Source organism: Gigantopelta aegis, chromosome 13 (assembly GCF_016097555.1).
Source record: "Gigantopelta aegis isolate Gae_Host chromosome 13, Gae_host_genome, whole genome shotgun sequence".
In the NCBI taxonomy this organism is placed as follows: Eukaryota; Metazoa; Mollusca; class Gastropoda; order Neomphalida; family Peltospiridae; genus Gigantopelta; species Gigantopelta aegis.
In genome coordinates this window covers 13,286,180-13,310,094 of record NC_054711.1, presented here as the reverse complement: position 1 = coordinate 13,310,094, position 23,915 = coordinate 13,286,180, and the positions used below count along the sequence as shown (strand labels likewise).

Genomic DNA, 23,915 nt, shown 5'->3' with positions numbered 1-23,915 from the left:
TATTTTTGATTCAGAATTATGAGTACCCCCTACCCCTGATTTGCCATGCCGTATATTTGTGTATGCGTGTTTCTATATATATATAGATGTGTGTGTGTGTGTGTGTGTGTGTGTGTGTGTGTGTGTGTGTGTGTGTGCAACTATACCATATTCGTAATAACCTTTGTTTGTTGGGATTTACACATGAAATTGTGTTCGATTTTATCAGATCTACAATACAACGTGTCTTAAAAACACATTTTCATAAAGTGGTGCTACGAATGTTTCAGCGTTATTCTTTCAAAGTTCACCCATAACATCAAACGTGTATAGTACAAAATAGTACAGCCATTACACACCCTGTCAAAAACATAGAGTTAGTAGTGTTTAGACAAGGATGTCGGGTTTCTTCTAATAGCATCTGTGGTAACTCATAAATCTGGTTTTACTTGGAACCTCGAAAAGAATCAATGAAAAGATCTCTATCGTCATATTTAATGAAATACGTCTATTTTAGATACCAAATTTGGCGATCGTTTACTTGGCAAAAGTTAACAATCTGTTGCATAAAGTATACTCTAGCCGTATGCTTACATTAACAGATAACGGCAACATAATCTAGATCTACAGTTTGTATTAACGTATAGCAAACATGTATTAACAGCATAATATTATACCAATTAAATGATATCCGTATAACACCAATCTTGTATTATTATTAAGAAATCTCCAGCTTATACAAAACACACATTCTAAGAGCTTTGTTAAAGCAATGTATGTTCCCTACTGGGCCGACACATTTTCGTATTGTCTAATTCAAGTACCGTAACTCTCTTAGAAAACGGGTAAATCCTAATGTAAATCAAACTTGATCCGTAATTCAACATGTTAACGTTATACACATCGTTTTAGCTCAATATTTTGAGGCATTGTGAAACAAATTCCTGAAAATGTTTCTCTTTAAAACAACACGACAAAAGTGTTAACGTTCATCAATCTATTATTAATATCGGCAGGAGAAAATTCCAGAAATATGTGGAACAAACGGACAGATAGAGGGACGAATGGACCTATAGACGGAGACAAAATCTATAGTTCTGGTAGGGTATTAAAATGTTTTCATTTCCATATAATTAAATTTCCATTACATTCATTACAAGTTAACTTCATCCCATTGGTCCATCATCCGTAGCAACCCGAGTTTGTTAATTCCTCGATGAACGTAAAACTAACGGTGTCAGAGAACGTCATATCTGACGACGTAATTTTATATTGGTATTTACTTTTACTGAACCTTATCGTTTAAGAATGGAACACTAATTCAAAAGAAAATAAGAAATCTTAAGGTTATTATTAGCAAGTATGATTCAAACTTAATAATAAGTATTGTCTGTTATTTTTTTTACGTTCATCTGATTCGCCGATTCACACATTTTGCGGATGATTTATTTTGTTCATACCCCGATGGACGTAAACGAAATAACTGTCAATCCTTAATTGTCTAAACACCGGTTATCTTATCGTAATCATTCTGCAGTGAGTTGGATAAATCAAGTTGTTCGTATTCATTCGTTTGGCCTGGATTTACATAGCCACTCCCACTGAAAACGCGACTGGGCTGGGCTTCCATTTGATCACGTGACGTCGGAGAATTAACATTATTGGCTGAACGGGACGTGTCGACTTGTTGAGAACTCGAACCTCTGGGACTGCTGTGACCGCCATCTTGTCTATCGACGATTTCATATTCGACCGCACTGAGGTCTGTAGGTTGGTTGGACGTGTTCTTGTTTAGTTTGGTCATCTCTTGCTGATATTTCTCCCACTTCGTCCTTTGAGTTTTAATATGCCTGCAATACGTATATAATGTTTACTGATTACCATCGTTATCCACAATATCATTTATAAGACTAGAGGTATAAAATATTGGTGTAAACGTTTCAGATTACCTCATCAAAATTATTTGAAGCTAAGGTCCCTAAATGACGCTGGTTATATTATCTGGGACAAACAAGTGAAACGAATTTTATTTAACATTGGTTTTGGTTTTGCATTGACAAGTCAGACATTAGGTAATATTGATTTGCTTATTTCACTCTTTAAGCAAAGACTTTATGACAAAATATGACAAGATTGGTTAGCTGGTATAAAAAGATCTGCTTCATGTTGTTATTATAGACAGCCTTTTCTAAACATGGAACGGTACCTAAAACTAAATTGTTTTCAATATTTGAAAAAGGGTCTTGTCGAAGTTTAGATTAGCAGTAGATAACTGGTGAATTTAATAATACAGTGTATAAGCAAATATAGTGCACTTTCTGTGGACATAATAACAAGATCATTCCACATATAAATTGTGTGTTAAAGGTACACCAACTTGAGAAAAAACTTTTATTTCTTTTATTTATAAACATTCATATGTACCACCATCAAGTATTTTTGTGAAGTTGATGTCATCTACAAATGAACTACTGTTATTTAATGTATCACTGTTTTTATAGCATGTATATGTAATACGAACGCACAGTGATAATATATGGTATTCCACACGCATGCGAAAAGCTATTTGTTTATTATTTATGTATTTTGGTCCACTGGCCTTAATAGTGAATAAAGCGTGTCTAGTATAGTCTTGTATTGTCTACATCGCTAAAAATTAATTGATATCACATGTACTCTTTACACAACGATAATTAACTTGATAAATATCAGTGGCTTATTCACGATTATTGGCGACAATATAAAGTATATAGAAAATATCAATCACGAATCTGTTAAAACAGCAGCCATCTTCTTCGAGTTCCTATTCAAAATGCAATTAAAATTCAATCGTGTGTCATGCATTAATCTGCCGATCACCTTTACTGGATTGTGCAGTGCTACAAAATTATATATAGTAGTAAATGAAATTATTTCATATAAAAGAGTGTGGGCATTGTATGGTCAATATGCAACTCTACACATATTTAAAGTAATGATATTATGTACACACGGTATACAGGATAGGGAATGGTCAACACCACAGATAATTAAGACAAATTGTCAATAGAATTATTAAAAAAAGAAAAAGAAATGAAATAATAATCTACTAACCAGAATAAAACACTCATCACTATGACCAACAGCACAAAGAGAACACCCGTCACAACGGAAAAGGCAATGGTAGCAGCATTACTGTTCCCAGTGTCAGTGTTGCCAGTGCCAGCTTGGCCTGTAAGAAGAATATATTGCCAGCTTAACTAACCAATTGTATATCCTTGTTTTTTCTTGGTTTTCTTGGAGCATTCGTTATAATTGTGCAATAAAAGCAGCCGATTCAAACAAAACATCAACGTCGTTAGATAATCAACCAAGATAGGACACCACTAATTATCGCCTGTTTTTTTGTAGCACTCTCATTGGTCCAATCCTGCCAATCACGGATCAAGAACCCCACTACACCTAACTGTAAATAAACTGCACGAATTTGTCTTTTCACCCGCACCATGTTTGTTGTTGTTGTTGTTTTGTTTTTTTTATTACTGATGCATTCCATCCTAGATAACTTAGATAAGTCAACTAGGGTTCCAGAAGCAAAGACATGCAGGAAAACCGATACCCAACTATCCAGATAGCCTGAAGACAAACCAAGTAAGCCTACTAAAATCCTATATTTAGGGGGCGGGAATCAAAATTCTTCAAACTAAATACCTAGATTGGTGCATATATGTATACAATTGCTACTTGCCACCGTTAGTTTCCTTTATTGCATTGGTGATAAGTTAAGTATGCCAAGCACGAGGCTTTTTAAACCAATACCTACACTATAAGGGTTTAACCCTTCAAATTAGATAGCTAGGCTAGTTTAACTCCCCCTCCGTCATTGTATTCAATGATATACAAGGACGGAGGGGGATGGGTGGTCATGAATGACCGTTGAACTGACTAGAATAGGGACTTAAGACAATTGGGTACAACCTTAACACAAAACTTGGATTCACACACAGACTACACGCTCACTGCATCAGTACACAGGGTGCATTAACTAATGATAACAATGCACCCGCCCCCATTTAATGGCCCAGCACGTACTCTAATAAGGAACCGGACAAAAGAATACCGTTCCGAGTACACAATTGCAATGCACCCGGGGGAAGCTGAACAAAAGAATATCGGCCTTCCCCACCCAAACCCCCAATACTTGCTGCTGGTAATAACTTGGTACTTGGTGATGCCTCGACCAGAAGCGGTCAGGCCCTTTATAAGGGCCCTATGGGCAACCTAGGGAGACACCACAGCATCGTAAAGGTCTAAAATTAACGAGCTACTCTCGATTCACTAATATCAAAACCTATATTAGCTCGGCCATTTACCTTTCGACCGACCGTTCAAAATTGCACCAAATTCCCTCAGTCAAAATTGCGCACCCTTTTCTCTTTGGCATTTAACTGCTCCATTCAAATTCCATAGCACCACCACAACCCCTACCCGCCTGCTACCGATTTGATCGGGCTGCTAGTGCTCCGTTGCACCTGCCAGTGCAGGCGGTCCCTCCTCTCCCCTCCCCCCACCTTTCCTGTCATGGACAGGCGTGCGCTACAACAGCTTGTTCTGAATGTGCACGTAAAACCCTATGACATGACATGACATGACAAAACTGAAGTAGCAACAGAGAAGTTCAGGGATCCGACTTAGTTTACAGCATAACACTTGCCAAAACCACAACTGATCACCAATTATATAATCCATACAGAGGTAAATTCATGTGTTTTTCTTACAGCGTTACTACTTAGAACATCACATTCAATATAGTCTCTGTAAGTCTCTATAGTTAAATATATTACTTATTAGAGGATGGGTATGATTGTTTTATTAGGACTCAGGACTGCATATCCCTCATGTTCGAATGCAAAAGGTGGGTGTTACGTTTGATGAACGTGTTAAAAGGAATACATGTATGGGTATAATCCTTGTATACTGACATCTGCTTTATCAAATCTTTGATTGGTCCATGACGGTAGTGGTTTGCAACTATATTAACCAATTTGATTTGATCATAATTATGGCTGATGTTAGTTTTCGCGAAATGTGGCACCCATTATGAGTTCTGTCATCACAGCCAACAGTATGTCACTTCATCTAAAACAAAAGTGATGCATAATATTTGGTAGATATAGGCTCTTATATAGGAAGACAGCCACTCCCGATGAGGTTTTTTCTGATGGTATCAGATGTTCCCAAAAGGTGAGCATATTCTGCCCTATCGGTGGTACCTGTTACGAGTACTGTTACCAATGCAGTCATGTTTGTCACGTCATCTAAAAAGATGAAAATATGTTCAAGGGTTTCACCAAAGAGATAAAAAGGTATGAACAATTTCAAAATATGCAACAGCATCAGCCATCATATTGGTCAATATATTTAGTAGATTTTGCATCCAAATGTCTAATGTTTTGAATGCCCTCAGGAGTCCCTGGACATCATAATCCTGGTGCTAGAATGACATGCCGTTGTTTAAATTGCCTGTCTGGATGGTAGTAGTTCGTCGTCCGATTCATATATCGAGGTCGAACACTGTTTTTTTTTTCTCTTTTGTTTCTAAGTCTTGTGGGTAAATCAAAAACAGGTAATGCGTTATCTTCCTATTATTGAATGATATAAGATAAAGTTAACCAGTTTTAGCCCTTTTCCATTGTTTCGATTTTTGAAGATTTGTCAGAAATTCTGATTCATATGCATAGAGAAAAAAAATAGCCCAGATGTGGAGCACAGTCGGTGCCCAGTGTGATTCCTATTTTCTGTATATATATTCTGTCCCCTAATATATGGTCAGTGAGGAAGTTCAGCATTTCACATATGTGTGCTGGAATTGACCAGATCAGTGGAAAATAGTTATGTATTTAAATATCCGTTCACCAATATTTGTAACAAATGTCACTTTGATTGAGGAAGGCAGATATTCCTTACGTTTTTCGTGGGGGGAACATTGTGTATAATTTTGAAAATCATCTGTTTTAATATTAGTGAACATTGATCAGGATTGATAGTGAATGGTTTGAAGTAAATTTTTGAAATTCTTACAAATCCATATATGATTAACACCACTCGTGTCGAAGACGTTTCGGCAATACTTAGAATGGTTAACCTTGATAGTGATTAGAATAATGGACCAGGATTCGGTGGTGCATTTGCTGGACCCCCGCGATCTATGTCTCCTCGTATGGATCAATGTGATATTGGTACTGCTGGATCCATGCTGGATTATTAACCTTGTTATGTTTATTTGTATATTCAAAATTTCAGAATTAACAGATAGTAATGAATACGTGATAGACAAGTATAATTGCCAAACAATTAAGGAAGCACAGATATGTAAATGATGGTCAATTACTTATTCTTATTAAATGCATGAGATGTAGTGTATACCTTCCGTGCAGGTTGTGCCTTCCCATCCAAATACACATCCGCCTATGCACTGTCCTGTCTTATGGTGACAAGATGCGGTGTTACTACAGTGTCTGTCTGAACACAGCATTGCACAGTTATCACCATAGGTCGTGGCACTGCACTCTGAATCAAATAACACTATTTTAATATTCAAAACAACATCAAGAAACATCAACATAAACAACAAGGATAGAAACAAACCTACCTTAACCTTCAATAACCATAACACATTTCAAGAAATTAAAAATAAACCCATCAAATATAATTGTATATGTACTCGGATGTAATTAGCAAGAGGAATATCACGTTTTAATAGGTTTCAGAACAATAGTATATATCCAATCAAATATATCTGTAAATACTCACAGGAGTTGTTGCGCATTCCCAAAACAAACAGACACGCACACATAGCCATACTGAATCACGTGTAATATCCTGTACAATAAGCAGAACTATTATTTGGCAAATTCTCATGTTTTAATTTAAAGTTTAAATATTTCTAAGAACAGTATTGTTGCAGTACTTACTGTCAGTACATGTATCACCTCGCCAACCAGGCAGACACTCTCCTTCACAAGATCCGATCATGTAATCACACGGTGCCTTGTTGGCTTTACAGTGTCTGGCATCACACGCTAATGAACAGTCTGGACCGTATTTCCCATCACATCCTGAATTATAAAGAGACAGTCCTCAGTCGGTAATATGTCTCCAACTAACGGAGACGTTTTTGTTTAGAAATATGAATCCCCATTTATCCTATAACTTACCCATGATATCCATGTCATAAACCAATGTGATAATTTACTTTATTAACCCGGTTAATAATGGTATGCAAATTTGCAAGGTCTCTAGGTTATGTGCTTACAAGCCAACAAGACCCGTGTACCTGAGCGTAACGTTTTCAAAGATTTGTTTAAAATGCGTGACATCAAACTAATCTGCGCTAATCGTGACGATGTCATATTACCGATGGCGGCGACTTTAGTACTGTGATTTACTAAACAATTAATTAAAATGTTATTTTAGAAGTGTTATAGGATAACTAGAATTCGCTACTCTTTTTTTTTAATATGTAAAATATCAACCTCGTCTAGTTAATCGGTATTTGTCTCGGCAGAGCCTCGACACATACCGATTAACATAGACTCGGTTGATATTTTCCATATTAAAAAATACTCGTGACGAATCCTCTATATATTCACTGTTTCTGATAGTCCTAATATATATATATATATATATATATATATATATATATATATATATATATATATATATATATATATATATAATATCTAAAAGAAGGTTCCACGGAAATAACCTATGATGTCCAAAAAGATAGTCAGTATTATAACGGTCGTGTATGTCAAGGTCACTATGACACTATAAACATATAGTTATGGTAGTCCATTAAAAGATGTTGGTAAATTATGTTTTCTTAGGTATCAATATTCCAAGATTGCTGTACGGTCTACAAATCAGTCAAGAACCTTTTTTTTAATACATTGAAATCTTGATTTAACACACCCCCCACCACAAAATTTAATTTTATTCTCTCCCAATAACACACCTTGGCAATGTGCAAATTTGACGAACAACTTTTGGTATCTGCATTTGAGGATGGGTACGTACAACACAAACTTTGGGGGTGGGATGTAGCATTCATCTGATGGTATAACCTCTATCTGATGTGTGGTCAGTCTGGGATCCATCCTCATCAGTGGGCCCATTGGGCTATTTCTCGCTCCAACCAGTACACCACAACTGGTATATCAACGGCTGTGTTATCCTGTCTGTGGTATGGTGCACATAACAAATCCCTAGCTGGTAACCGAAAAGAGCAGTCCAGTGGCGACAGCGGGTTTTATCTCTCAATATCTGTGTGGTCCTTAACCATATGTCCGACGCCATGTAACCGTAAATAAAATGTGTTGAATGTTTCATTAAATAAACCATTTCCTTCCTTCCGTCTGATGTGTGTTCCGTCTAGGAGCGATCCCCGTCAGTGGGCCCATTGGGCTATTTCTCATTCCCTCCAGTGCACCATGACTGGTATATCAAAGGCCGTAGTATGTACCATCCTGTCTATTGGGTGGTGCATATAGAAGATCCCTTGCTGCTAATGGAAAATGTAGAAGGTTTCCTCTCTAAGACTATATGTTAAAATTACCAAATGTTTGACATCCAGTTGCTGGTGATTAATAAATCGATGTGCTATAGAGGTGTTGTTAAGTAAAACAAACTTTAACTTTGATTTAACACACCTCCCACCCTCACCCTCAGATTTTTTTTTCTCTGAGTAATACATCTTGGCGATGTGTAAATGTCACGAACAATTGTTGGTTTCTGCATTTGAGGATGTGTACATACAACACAAACTTTACGCACACATTTTGCAGTTTACAGTAAACCGAAATGTCAATTTTACATCTTTTTGCTGGAATTCCGGTTTTCCTAAAAACTGTTCATGACTTTGTTCTATGGTAGCCCAGTGGTAAAACGTTGCCTGATGTGCGGTCGGTCTAAGATCGATCCCCGTCAGTGGAATCATTGAGCTATTTCTCGTTCCAGTAAGTGTTCCACAACTGGTGTAACAAAGGCCGTGGTATATATTATCCTGTCTGTGGGATGGTGCATATAACAGATCCCTTGCTGCTAATCAAAAAGAGTAGGCCATGAAGTGGCGACAGCGGGTTTCCTCTCTTAATATCTCTGCGGTCCTTTACTATATGTCTGACACCAAATAACCGTAAAAAAATGCATCGTTAAATAAAACATTTCCGTCCTTGTTCTATGGTAAAAACTTCACAGGAACTCAATAATTTTGAAAATCCATCAATATTTTTCTGTATTCTGTGTGATCAAAATATGTTTGCTAAATTATCTCTAATAAGCTTTGAAAAATTAAAGACACACTTGGTTATTTACCAATAAAATGTCAATCATTACACGAAATCATTACACGAAATCTCTATTGTGTGTGTGTGTGTTGTGTTTTCTAAAATACAGATTTTGACAACTGTGACATCATGGTGTACGAGGAGGTGAAGAAAGAAAAAAACAAATGTTTTATTTAACGACGCACTCAACACATTTCAATTACGGTTATATGGCGTCAGGCATATGGTTAAGGACCACACAAATATTGAGAGGAAACCCACTGTCGCCACTTCATGGGCTACTCTTTCCGATTGGCAGCAATGGATCTTTTATATGCACCATTCCACAGACAGGATAGCACATACCACGGCCTTTGATATACCAGTCGTGGAGTACTGGCTGTGACGAGAAATAGCCCAATGGGCCCACCGACGGGGATCGATCCCAGACCGACCGCGCATCGAGTGAGCGCTGTACCACTGAGCTATGTCCCGCCCCGAAGAGTTGAGCAGAATGGTTCCGTTTCCGAGGAAGATCCTGGTACTGGTCAGGGCCCAGTGGATAGGCCGACGCTCGCTCAAGGAAACGCTGATACGCGAAGAGTCAAGCAAATACGCTGCAGCCATGCCACGTATGTATTAGTCTTCATAGGTGATTATTTTATCGACTGTAACTGACGTTACAGATATAATAATGTTTAGTCGCAGGAGTTATCTGTGGTGTGGGATGCATCTTCCAAAAAACTCACCTACGGTATTCCAAAGTACACTAACATGCATTGCATAGAGGATTTCCAGAATGCTTTAAAGTTCGATGACTGATTCACGGACGGTCAGGGATTGTTGGGCTATTTGTCGTTCCAGCCAGTTCACCATGACTGGTATATCAAAGGTTGTGGTATGTGCTATGCTGTCTGGGATGGTGCATATAACAGATTTCCATAATGCTTTAAAGTTCGAGGGAGGAGGTGCACACATCCCTGCCCCACGGTCTCCTCCTGAATTCATACCTGTTACTATATCTATGTGTAAGTTTCAAGCAAGTAACAAAATGGTGCACAATTCAGTCGAGGTGGGATGTGCATTTGTAAAGTGCTTGACTGATTCACCGACGGTCTGGGATTGTTGGGCTATTTCTCGTTCCAGCCAGTGCACCATGACTGGTATATCAAAGGCTGTGGTATGTGCTATCCTGTCTGGGATAGTGCATATAAAAGATTCCTTGCTACTAATAGGGACATGTTGCAGGTTTCCTCTTTAAGACTGTATGTCAGATTACCAAATGTTTGACATCCAATAGCCGATGATTAATTAGTCAATGTGCTTCAGTGGTCCAATCTCATAAATCAATCATACACAATAAGCAATATTATATTATTTTAATTAATAAGTTTTAGTAAGTAATATACCTGTACAGTCGATCCCCAACCATCCATTCTGGCAAAGACCCTCACATGAACCAGTGATGTGATGACAGCTGGTCGTACTCTCTTTGCAGTGTCTTTGTGTACACTGGAATGTACAGTCAGCGCCATAGGTACCACTGTCACATGCTGAAATACATTACACATATACTGAGAGGCATAAATAACGCAATGGGTATTTCATTGAATAATCTCTTATAGAAATGTCACATCACATATATTAAATATGCGGACACATAACATATTGGTAATAATTGTAAGCGAAAAAGGATTTTGTTCAAATCAGAGAAAAAAAGAAGAAAAAAAAGAAGAATTTTCAGCAAAACGTATAACTGGTATGTTTATTACAACAATACAGCATTGTATATGAAAATCGTTTTGCATGTGCATTGCCTGCTCTCGTCTAAAAGCAAGCATTAATGCGTTTTCTGTCTTTTTGTACATCTAAAATACATTTTGAATATATTATAATACTATAACAGATTCACCATACTGTACATTATTTAAATACACAAAATGTCAACTGACAACGTGTCAACCGTCGACTATAACAGTTCAACCATACTGCACCATATTTGCATTTATAACTATAACTGTCAATTATAGGTGTTAACTATAACAAAGTGTCAGCTATCTTCACTATTCTGCACCACATTTGCACTAATAAATAATATTTATGAATACCATAGTCCTATTTACTAATTTTTATGAAACATTCAAATTTACAAGCCATTAAGTGCCATGTAAAATATATTTTGAACATACTGTACGACTATAACATTTTCAGCATAGTACATACGAAATTGTAATGGAACACAAATTAACTAGTACACACAGTAATGCATGTGAACTTATTAAAACATTTTTTTTATAATATGTACATTAATTACTAACGTATGTTACAACTTGGACTCTTCCATCCAGGCTGACAGCCATTTTGACATATTCCATTTTGAGCATCACAAGATGAGCTGTCTCCTTTACAGTGTCGTTCATTACACTTTGACTGACATCCAAGTCCAAATCTACCACCTTGACATGCTGTAAACATATGCACACAACGTTTTACTTTAACCTATTGGCGAGCAGTTCAATTCAGTATTAGATTTCAGGAAGTGTGGCAGGATTCTGTCAAGAACCTTGTGCGCAACAAGCAATCACAGGTCACATAATCAAATCCCGCATAGTGACAGATGATTAGTCTAATCCAATCAACTGATCTGCGATTTTAAAATGTTTTTTCTTAAATAATAAACAACAAATATTAAATTTAATTTTCTCACATTGCAAATGTCACTATTGTATCAGTGTAAATTAAGCGAAAGAACGAAATGGTTGTTTAAAACACACTAGCGCACCAATTGGCCTAGAAATGTTTATGTTTTTACCTGACTCTGACAGCTGATTTACGGAAAGGAAAGTTATAGTTACGAAATTTCAATTTATATGCAGTTTCTCTCAGAATACTTGAACACATACACACACACACACACACACACACACACACACACACACAACACACTTTAAAAAGTCATATTGCGTGTAAAATGTATAAAACAGTAACAGAAAAGTACTATTTGAATACAGGTAAAATAACAAATTATATTTAATACTATGAATCACCTACCAGTTGTGCAGTCAGGTAACTCCCAGCCAGTTTGACAACCACCTGTACATCTTCCATAAAACACGTCACAGTTCTGACTACCAAGACAGTGTCGGGCACCACACGACATGTTACAGTTAAAACCATAGGTAGCCTGACATCCTGGAAATACATATGAAAACTGCATATTTACACAAGCTTATTAAGTGCGTTATTTGATATGTTGGAAGTATTTACAGAGGCATTAATTGTATAACGTGTACGATCTTAATATTGAAAGGCACACAACGTAGTGACCAGCATTACACGTCTTGTTATAGTTTAATTCATAGTTCTAATATATATATCAAGATAGACAGAAATCTAAATGCAATAAATATCATCACTTTCTTCGCATTCTTTCAACATAAACAATTAAATTTGTATTAATATTTAAATGTATTTATAGCATAACTCCATATGGAATGACCTTTATATTATTTATTAAGAAAGTTTCTTGTGTTTTACTGTGTATATATTGGGTGAGACTTTACTAAAATATATGTTTGTTTGTCTATTTTAAAAACTTTTATAGTTAAATTTTGTTCTTGCATTTCAATACACCTAAACAAATCCCCACCCCACACAAAAACACAAACACCTTTACTAACGACACATTACCAAAACGAGCATTATCTCGATTGATCCACCACTACCCCACCGTCCCAACAGCAATGACAATCTAAGAAAGTAACAATAATATATAGAATCAGGAACATGGACACACACACAAGGTATTCTACTGTAAGAAATATTGACCAACTACTGTGGAACACCTACGTATTTTACAGTCGAGAGAATGATATCCTCCTTCACAGCCACCGACACACTCCCCAGTCACGTGATCACAGTCGGAGTTTTCACGACAATGTCTGTCTTTGCAGAGACTTCCACACCGCGGTCCGTATCGATCATGTGGACATTCTGGAATAGAATCAGACAGGGATGGTATACTTTGAGGTGTCATAAGGATGAACACAACTAACTTACTTTTGGTTGAGAGCCGGTACTACGAGACGAACGCGGTACCTACCAGCTTTAAGGCCGATGCATTAAGATTACCAAACTTTCTCACTAGACTGGATATTAAAGGGACTATCCTGAGTTTGTTTCCCACTTTATCATGTTTACGAGTAACAGAGGCTTTCTGCTGACAAAAATTACATATTGATTACATATATTGTTTAGAATATCAGTGTCTGTATAAACAAAGTATTTGTTGTCACCATAGTATTTGTCGTAGCCCAATCGACATTTCAGCATCCAAATCCATGCGTACGAAATACTGTGTATATTATTATTACAAAGTAAAATGAACGACTGGTGGAAACATTACCATACACCCTAAAACGCATTGAATATACAGACACTAGTATTCTAAACAAGAAAATGCCATTTATTAATATGTAATTTTAGTTGCCAAAACGGAAATATCTTACAATGGCTGCACACGCATGACAGTCCCTTTAATAATATGTACTTTCTATCATGCACTAGGAAAAGAGCTTATTACAGACACTTACGACTACTGAGGCTCAAAACACACCGATGATAAGTCTAGTTCTAGGTGGCAAGCGTTTTGAGGTATGGGTTTGCATAGGCGTATGGGATATAGGAGTGGGGGTGGGTACGTGGGCAACTCCCTAGATCTGGAGCAAATCTACTAAAATAGACAGATACATTGAGACAAAATGAGCTGGCATGGAGACTTGTCACCATGCATTTTCACATTCTTTTGTGGTGAATTTTACTAGTAGAATGCAGACAAATGCATTTCACGACACCTAGTTTTCAAACTTGTTTTCGGGTAAGCAATGCCTCGAACCTCCAGAATTGTTGTGAACGTATTAAACCAATTCAGCATTTTTGTTTTTTTTAAAATGGGCCTACATAGCCCTATGTAATAACTTGAAAATAATACATTGCAAATTATTCATTATATTTTCGAGTGTAATTGTAATGAATTATTGACTGGATTGCACATAAGTTTATTTTAAGTAGTAAAGGTACGTTTCATTTCATAAACAAAATTGGTATATGACTGTGGTCTTTATATATTCAGAGTATTGATATTTATAAGATTATATATCGTAAAATGTGCATTAAAAAGTGCCCATATTTTGACACCAATGTATTATTCGTGGTGGCGTGTCCTCAAACATTCGCTCATTCATTCATTAATTAAAAAAATTGTTGTATTAACCACCATTTATCATGATGAATTGTAGTTACTGCAAATTGCATTTCAGTCATCTAGTCTTCAGGTATACTAGTATATTAAATAGGTTCGTATATTTAGATACATTTTCTTTTATAAACACCAAAACTAATTAAGAAAATTCCACATAGATTAATATATACCTTTCCTGTTAGTTTGTTTTACGAAATATTAAAAAGTAAGGTTCAGACAATGTTCAGCTGCCAGTTTGGCAGTGCGAAAATATTATGTTCTATGTCGCCTTTTGCTAGGTCCGTAGTTCGCCGTGAGCACATTCAGTTCAGTGTGTTTATTTTATGTCTGGTGCCATATTCGTCAGAGCAACACCCAGATCAAGACGACCCAGACATAACTGCAGTGTGTTTTGGTTTTTAGTCTCATAGGCGTCGGACACAACGGGGAGCACTGGTTCCTCAACGCCAGTTGAAAGGTATGTAAATACACACACACACACACACACACACACACAGAGAGACACATGCGTGTGTGTGTGTGTGTGTGTAATTACAAACATTCCGCTTGTACACGATTACCTCAATTCTGACTGGACGACGTCGAAGAAAAAATAAATGTTAACCTTCGATAAACCACAGAAAATGACGTCATTACGTAAAACAGGTCATGGAAAGGACCAAAAAGCTGATTTATGTGTATTTTAACTAAATATGATGTGTCCAGGGGTTTGTGTATACATTTTAAAAGAGGGTGAGATGCTAAACTGTGGCTAACGAAATTTATGAGTGGTTAAGACATGCTTCCCCGGAAAAATATTGAAGAAAAGGAGAAATTTTGCTTGATCAAGGGGAGGGTTCGACTGTTGTAACCCACCCTTTGCACAAGCTCCTGTCTCTGTAATTATATAAAATATGTTTCTCTCTTTTTTTGCAGTGAATTTATCCATGTACAACTGTCACAAAGTGCCAAACATTGCATAGCATAGTGAAGAATTTTAAACTAAACACCTCAGAAAATGACGTCATTACGTCCAAAGAGACGTCATAACGTAAAGCAGATCATGGTAAGAACGTTAGAAACTGATCTGTGAATTATGTGTAGTTTTATCTAAATAAGTTGTGCTGTTTGTAATTATAAGAATTGTTTTGAGAATTTATCGATGTTTAACAGTAACAAATTGTATAAAATCGTGTAGCGTAGCGAAGCGATTTTATGCTAAATTTGTTACTGTTATAATTATAATTATATATATATATATATATATAATATATATATATATATATATATATATATATATATATAATAAAAAAATCTTCCGACAATTCCATATGTGTAGAAATAAATATAACAATAGTTGATTATAAACATTGTACGACCTAATGTTTAATACCTGACCCCTCCAGTTGCAATCGTAATGTTATCTTGTCACATCGGAGACAGTCATATTGTGTGCGATATATATTCTACCTAGTGATCTCATAATGACTCGACTAAAGCAAACATTACGCTAGTTGAAATTGCGTTATACAACTCAGGGGCAACAGACAACATAAATAATGAAAATAATTTTCACATGAAGATATTTATAACAACAACAACAAAAACAAAAACACCCACAAAAACAACAAACAAAACAAATGTATAAATAAACATTCAAACAAACAAACAAACAAACAACAACAACACCAAACAAACACGAAAGTAGTTGGTCTCACTTGTTTTACAGTCGGATCCGATCCATCCTGCTGTACAGCCCTTTTCACACCGTCCTGTGATCCTGTCACATAATGATGATCCATCACAATGTCTAGAGGAACAGTCTTTATTACACAAGTCACCATAGTGACTGGAATCACAGGCTGAGAATATAAAATATATTATATAAAACATTTGCCAAAAACAAATGTTTTAATAACTGCATCAAATTTTATAAATTACAATAGGACATGTTTTATTTAACGACGCACTCAACACATTTTATTTAAGGTTATATGCCGTCGGAAAATTAAAATAGATGATGGTTTATTTTGTTTATAAAATACTCGTTGACCATTACTTCGTCGAGGCAGATGCGAATTATGTCAAGGGTGCAACGTCTAGTTTTACGTTAGACTCCATCAAAGGCTAGATCTATCATTCAGCCATATTCAGTTCCCTGGCATTGAAATGATACAATTAAGAATAATGTATTGACCATAAACTGTGAGGCGCTTTTTTGTTGTTGTTGTAAGTGTTGGGGTAACATTTCAGTCGACCGGTATTATAATAAAACATTTGTTTTGTTTTGTTTTGTTTTGTTTCGTTTTTATTTTGTTTTATTGCTTTTCGTTGTAGCTGTAATTGTTTTGGGTTTTCTGTTTCATTTCTGAAGGGAAAAAAGAGTGATTAATCTCAGTTATAAAGACAATTGTAAATAAATTATTACGTTTGTTTATATATTTGCTGAACAGGTTTCTGTTTTTATGTATCTGTATTATTACTTTAATAAAACTTGTTTTTATACCATACCACTGCAAGTCATCCCAGTCCAGTTTTGTTTACATCCTCCAGTGCATTGTCCATTTGTGTAGTTACACGGTCCATCTTGACAGTGACAGAACTGGCTGCAGTCGTCACCGAAAGTGCCACCAACACAGACTGTAAATAAAATTACATATGAACAAACGAACGGAAAATTTATTTAATCCCAGGGCCTGAAACAAATTATAGAAACTTAAAGAAAAAAATGTTCTTAACCGTTTAAGGAAAGCTTTAATCGATTACTATATACAACGTGTATTTACTTTTAAATATGCCTATTGAATACCCTCCACCCATCAAAACAAAAAGAAGAAATAAATTAATTGAAAAAAAGAAGAAATAAAATGATAATAATATTTTATGACTCGTAAAATATTTAACCCACAATTAGAATAGTTTGCATCTGATAGCATGTAGGTATTACTGTACACATATGGTCAAATATCTCTTATATAGTGACAGCTTAGTCGGATGAATGCGCGCTTGAGGTGCCTGCATCGGGTTTCTTTCGTTACAACCACTGCACCACAACTGGTCAAAGGCCGTGGTATGTCATTTCTTGTATATGGGGAAAGTGCATATTTGGTAAAATGTAGCAGGCTTCCTCTGATGGCTACTTCCTCTGATGCTACGTATCAGAATTACCAAACGTTTGACATCAAATAGCCGATGGTTAATTTATCAATATGTTCTAGTGGTGTCGTTAAACAAAACAAACGTTATCTTATATATTGACAGAATCAAAACAGCCTGTCAAAAGATGTAATGCCAGCAAGCTGCTTCAGTTTAACTTATATTATTTTACTTCAAAAGATATTCAAAAGTGCCACGTCATCTTCACAGACTAACCTCAGTCTCTTGTTGATCCAGTGTTTTCAGTAGTCTCAATAACATCGTTTTCAGAACTAACCTACTACTGATTCCCATAAACTTCCATCAAATTCGTTTTACTCCCACCTCTTTTCAGTAAAGCAAGTTCCAGTGATAGATTTGTCACCCTCACTGAATATCAGTTCGAAAAAGCTTGGAGTATCTGTATTATAAGAGACTTTCCATTAAATCAATAAGTCGAAACATACTCAGATAGGCTACCTGCATCTGCACCTGCATTTCAATATATTGTTTGACCCAACACAAATTAAAACAGAAATGTTCGGGGTTTTTTTGTTGTTGTTTTTTGTTTTGTTTTGTTTTTGCATTCATTTATGCATTTTATATAACATATTAAAAATCCGCTCTGGAAACTGCGTGCTAAATATGATTTTGGGGTGTAAAATGTTTATAAGTTTATAATAAGATTATATTCCTTCTTCGTTTTTGTGTTAGTCATTAAGGGGAATACAAACACATGCAAAATGTTGTTTCTGATTGGAGGTGGGGGTTGGGGCATAATGCGTGTTTTTAACCCAAAAACCCCCCATATTTTGAACAGAATCCCTAAATTGCTCATTTATAAAATTATTTGTTTTAATAAATTATCAAATAAAGCCTATTTTTATTGATATGTGTTAAACAAATGTATTAGTTATTTGATTATTTCCATACATAAGTGCAGATCTAGGGGTTTAGTAAAGGGAGTGGGTGGGTGGTTAATTCCAGTGAGACACCGTGACACTCGCCATATACCAGACAAGTACGGCGGTGGCTCTCCCAATACTTTTAAGACACTACATGCCTTGCGTCGTAATGGAAAGTATACCGATGGAGTTTTACTTGAGCAATGTTTAAGCAAGGTAATTCACTATTTCAATTAATCGTTTCTCCTACCACATTACTTTGAGACAGAAAACCTATATTGAAGAAAACATGTTGAAGAAGTATACATACGTGTACATTTAATGCTAATTACTACAGATATTCGTCGATTGTCTTACCATATACTTCCACTTCGCAAAAGTCCATTAATGAGTTACCACGTCCTGTGTTTTTGTAGAGTGTGATGTATCTAGCGGTGTTGTCACAGGTCAGATGTGATATGAGCGGACTACTTGCAGTTGTGTTTCCACACCAGTGTCCAGCGTTACTCTGGTTTACAGACAGAGAACTGTATACATTTACACCATGTTTACGAACTGTGTCTGTATAAATAAAAATTATAAATCATTGTTTAATTATAGTTATTACAGTACAACAGTATTATGTTTATCGTATTCATATTATGTACATGTAGTGAATTATTACACAGACATGTCCGTTAGAAATATGTTTAATGTTGGGGTTGGGGATATACTCAACATAAATATTACAAGGCGTGGTCACAAATGTGTTTTCCGAACATTTTGAAAGACAGATAAATCAAGACTGGTAAACAAAGTTGTTCGCTTAAAACAATGACATCAGATGTTAAGAGTTTGACCAAATGTTTTCTATTTCAAAACGGAACTCATAAGATATTGTAGGATCTAATATTGTTTCTAGGAAGATTGCGTTGCAACCATCCCAGTACTACTGTACTATAACAGCACAGCGATGACACAAATATCTAAACCCGCACAAACCCGCACACGCGTATCCACGTACGAACACACCAAAATCGCCAACAACGAAATATCGAAAACAAATACAACAGACAACTAAGCCACCATACAAACAATAAATATACAAGATAAAATATACAAGTACTTACAGTCGGTGCGGAAGTAAATAGCTAGTTTGTGTATGTAGTATTTTTTCCCAAGTCTACTTCCCACCACGTGTATGGCTGTGTGTCAGTTAGTATGCAGAATACTCCATTATCAGTCTTACGGCTGCCATCTACAGCAAGCGCAGATGAATTTGGCAGCATTCCATCAAAGTACATGTATGAACTCTGGTAGGTACTTTTCAATAAAGCTACATTTTCTGAAATATCAACAACAAAATTGGAGTATCTGTTATAATGCAGTATTTACAACACAGTTCAAATACGATAATAAATAAGCTAAGAGAAAATAGTCAAGAACCCATTTATAAAAGAAATGCCACTTTAAAGAAAATATTTTAAAACTACAACGTTACACTACGACCTTTGATGCACAAGTCATGGAACATTGGTTACAGTTAAAGTGTGTTTTGTGTAACGACACCACTAAAATGTTCAAGCACACTGATTTATTAATCATCGGCTATTGGATGTCAAATATTTTATATAATTTCTGACTAATAGTCTTAGAGGAAACTTGCGACATTTCTTCCATCAGTAGCAAGGGTTATTTTATATACACTTTCCCACAGCCAGAACAAGACATACCACTATATATCAGTCGTTGTGCGCTGGTTGGGACAGGAAATTCCCCACCAGAGAATGGACCCACTAAGGTGGTTCGATCTTTCGACGCAAGCACCTCAGACATGGGCTCTACCGACTGAGCTAGATCCCGCTCCGATATACATTGTAATGTAATACCTTAAACGTTCGGAAAGTATTTCCATTGGTTCCCGAAGTGGACATTCGGTTTAATGTGTAGCGTAAAACTCAGTCTAGATGAACGGCTGGCTGAACTTGATCCAGGTGTTCACGAAAGATGAGCATATCCTGCCACACAAGTGACACCCGTCAATAACATAATGATTCCAATTGTGTATTTATTTCCCGTTGTGTAAGCAATACTATTAATAAACCACGCTATTAGTTTAGGTATACATGTGATATAAATCAATTTATTTGACCTATTGTGCATTTTGGACCGGACCATCCTCTGTTGCAGGTGTCAGAACAGCCTGTGACGTTGTGGCATCTGGATACATCACAGTGGCACGTGTAGCTACAGTCCAACCCATACTTTCCTGATGGGCAAGCTCCTAAAGAGAAATTCATTATTACTTTTTCTACCATCGTCTTAATCACCATCAACATCACCATCACCATCACCATCACCATCACAAACACCATCACCATCACTATCAACATCATCACCATCATCATCACCATCACCACCATCACCATCACAAACACCATCACCATCATCACAATCACCATCACAAACACCATCACCATCACCATCATCATCACCATCATCACCACCACCACCATCATTAGCATCACCATCAACAGCAGCACCGCCATCATCACCATCACCATCATCACCACCACCACCACCATCATTATCATCAACATCAGCAGCAGGATCATCATCATCACCATCATCATTATCATTATTATCATCATCATCACCATCATCAACATCACCATAATAATAATAATTAATAATAATAATAATAATTATCATTACCACCATCATCATCATCTCCACTACCAAAACCAGTACCACCATCATCATTGTCAAACATTATAATCATCACCATCGTCACTGCCATCACCATCATCATCATCATTATCACCGCCACTACGAACGCAAATACCAACACAACCACCATTATTATTATCGTCATCATCATTAACACCATTTCACTATCATCATCACCACTACTATCATCATCATCATCAGTAGTAATAGTAGTGGTAGTAGTAGTAGTAGTAGTAGTGGTAGTGGTAGTGATAGTGGTAGTGGTAGTGGTAGTAGTAGTAGTAAATATTATTGCTATTATTGTTGTTGTTATTGTCATCATCACCACTCACCATCATCACCACCACTACTATCATCATCAGCATCATCATCATCAGTAATACTAAATATTATTGCTATTATTGTTGTTGTTATTGTCATCATCACCACTCACCATCATCACCACCACTACTATCATCATCAGCATCATCATCATCAGTAATACTAAATATTATTGCTATTATTGTTGTTGTTATTGTCATCATCACCACTCACCATCATCACCACCACTACTATCATCATCAGCATCATCATCATCAGTAATACTAAATATTATTGCTATTATTGTTGTTGTTATTGTCATCATCACCACTCACCATCATCACCACCACTACTATCATCATCAGCATCATCATCATCATCATCAGTAGTAAATATTATTGCTATTATTGTTGTTGTTATTGCTGTTGTTGTTGTTATTATTATTATTATTATTATTATTATTATTATTATTATTATTGTTATTTCATCATCATCATCATCATCATCATCATCATCATTACTGAGACATGTATTCAGACATCATACAGTGAAAATCACTATTAGTAGTAGTATTATATATTAGTGCTACTATTGTCGTTGTTATTATTATTATTATTATTGCCATCATCATCATCATCGTCATCATCATTATTGAGATATGTATTCAGACGTCATACAGAGAAAATCACTATTTGTGTGTAGGTGTATGAATGCATGTAAGTGCGCGTGTGCGTGGGTGCATGTGTGCGAGTTTTATTTGTATACCTGTGATCTACAATAAGTGTTCACACTTTCACGCATGCTCACCATGTATAACTGTTTTGAATAAAAAATTAAAAAAATGTTTTAGTAAAAGAGACAAAACACTCGTACCTGACACAGAGTCTGGCTTTAAATAAATCCACGGTGTAACTAGAATTAGGCATAAAAACGCCCAACTTCCCGACCTTTTGAATTAACCAGGAAGTTCAATTATTAATAAGGTCACAGCTTTCAAATATTCTTTTATTTGCAAGCTATACACAGAAAATAGTGACATACAAAACCGGTTTACGTTATGTACGAATATGTAGACCAAAATATATAGCAGGCTTTTTGTATGTGCAGGGCCGGTTAGGAGGGGTTGCATGTAGTGTCGGAAATATGACGGGCTCACAAAAAGGACATAATGCATGATTTTGACATGTTGGGAATGGGTTTTTTCTACGTTTGTGAAGGTAGTTTTTTTCTTAGCATGCTCTCACGACAAAAAAAACAAACAAACAACAATAACCCCCCCCCCAAAAAAAAACAAAAAAAAACAAAACAACAACAACAACAACAACAACAACAAAAATACGTCCATATCATTCCTTTTAACCATGCCACCTGTGCCCTTCACCTCTATCGTTCCTGATAGGAATACGAGGCGGGATATAGCTCAGTCGGTAGAACGCCTGCCAGAGATGCTTGCGTCGTAGAGCCGAATCACCTCAGTAGAATATAATTATCTGGGTGTTTTCCTCGCCACAACCAGGTATGTCAAAGACCGTAGTATGTGCTGCCCTCTTTGTGGGAAAGTATATATAAAAGATCTCTAGTTGGGAAGGGAAAAATAACAATCATATATTGGTTCCACTGATGTGATTCGAACCTACGACACAATGACCTCAGACAGGTGCTGTACCTACTGACATACGATCCCGACCCGGACAAATCATATAAGCAAAAACAAGGTATACTAAATAGTGATGGGTGTTACCAAATGTTATGGGCTCAGTGGTAAAGCGCTCATTTGATTCGCGGTCGGTTTGGGATCGATCCCTGTCGGTGGGCCCATTGGGCTATTTCTTGTTCCAGCCAGTGCACCGCGACTGGTATATCAAAGGCCGTGGTATGTGCTATCCTGTTTGTGGGATGGTGCATATAAAAATATTTTTGCTACTAATGAAAAAAAAAGGTAGCGGGTTTCCTCTCTAAGCTTATATGTCAAAATTATTAAATGTTTCATATCCAATAGCCGATGATTAATAAAGCAATGTGCTCTAGTGGTGTTGATAAACAAAACAAACGTCTTACTAAATGTTTTGTATTTCGATATATTGCGATACAGGAACTTGAATTACGATACGTACCACGATATATTGGTGCTGCTGATGATGATAATAGTGGTGGTGAAGATGGTAAGTGGTGATGATGGTGAGATGGTGATGGTGATGATGATGATAATAATGTTGGCGTTCGTAGTGGCGGTGATAATGATGATGATGATGGTGATAATAGTGACGATGGTGATGATTATAATGTTTGATGATGATGATGATGATGGTGGCACTGGTGTTGGTAGTGAAGGTGATGATGATG

The 23,915-nt window shown here is 36.4% G+C and overlaps 1 protein-coding gene across 1 annotated transcript; it reads right to left on the bottom strand.

The window, feature by feature from the left end:
• Window positions 1-460: 460 nt before the first annotated feature.
• LOC121387492 (multiple epidermal growth factor-like domains protein 10) lies at window positions 461-20,865 on the bottom strand. The gene is made up of 13 exons (XM_041518635.1): window positions 20,695-20,865; window positions 19,673-19,887; window positions 18,921-19,124; window positions 17,035-17,163; window positions 16,242-16,385; window positions 13,134-13,277; window positions 12,336-12,476; window positions 11,603-11,749; window positions 10,694-10,837; window positions 6,933-7,076; window positions 6,385-6,528; window positions 3,073-3,190; window positions 461-1,829 (listed from the first exon to the last, which is right to left on the bottom strand). The coding sequence occupies exons 3-13, from the start codon at window positions 18,946-18,948 to the stop codon at window positions 1,481-1,483; spliced, it is 1,632 nt and encodes a 543-aa protein (XP_041374569.1). The 5' UTR covers window positions 18,949-19,124; window positions 19,673-19,887; window positions 20,695-20,865; the 3' UTR covers window positions 461-1,480.
• Window positions 20,866-23,915: the final 3,050 nt, after the last annotated feature.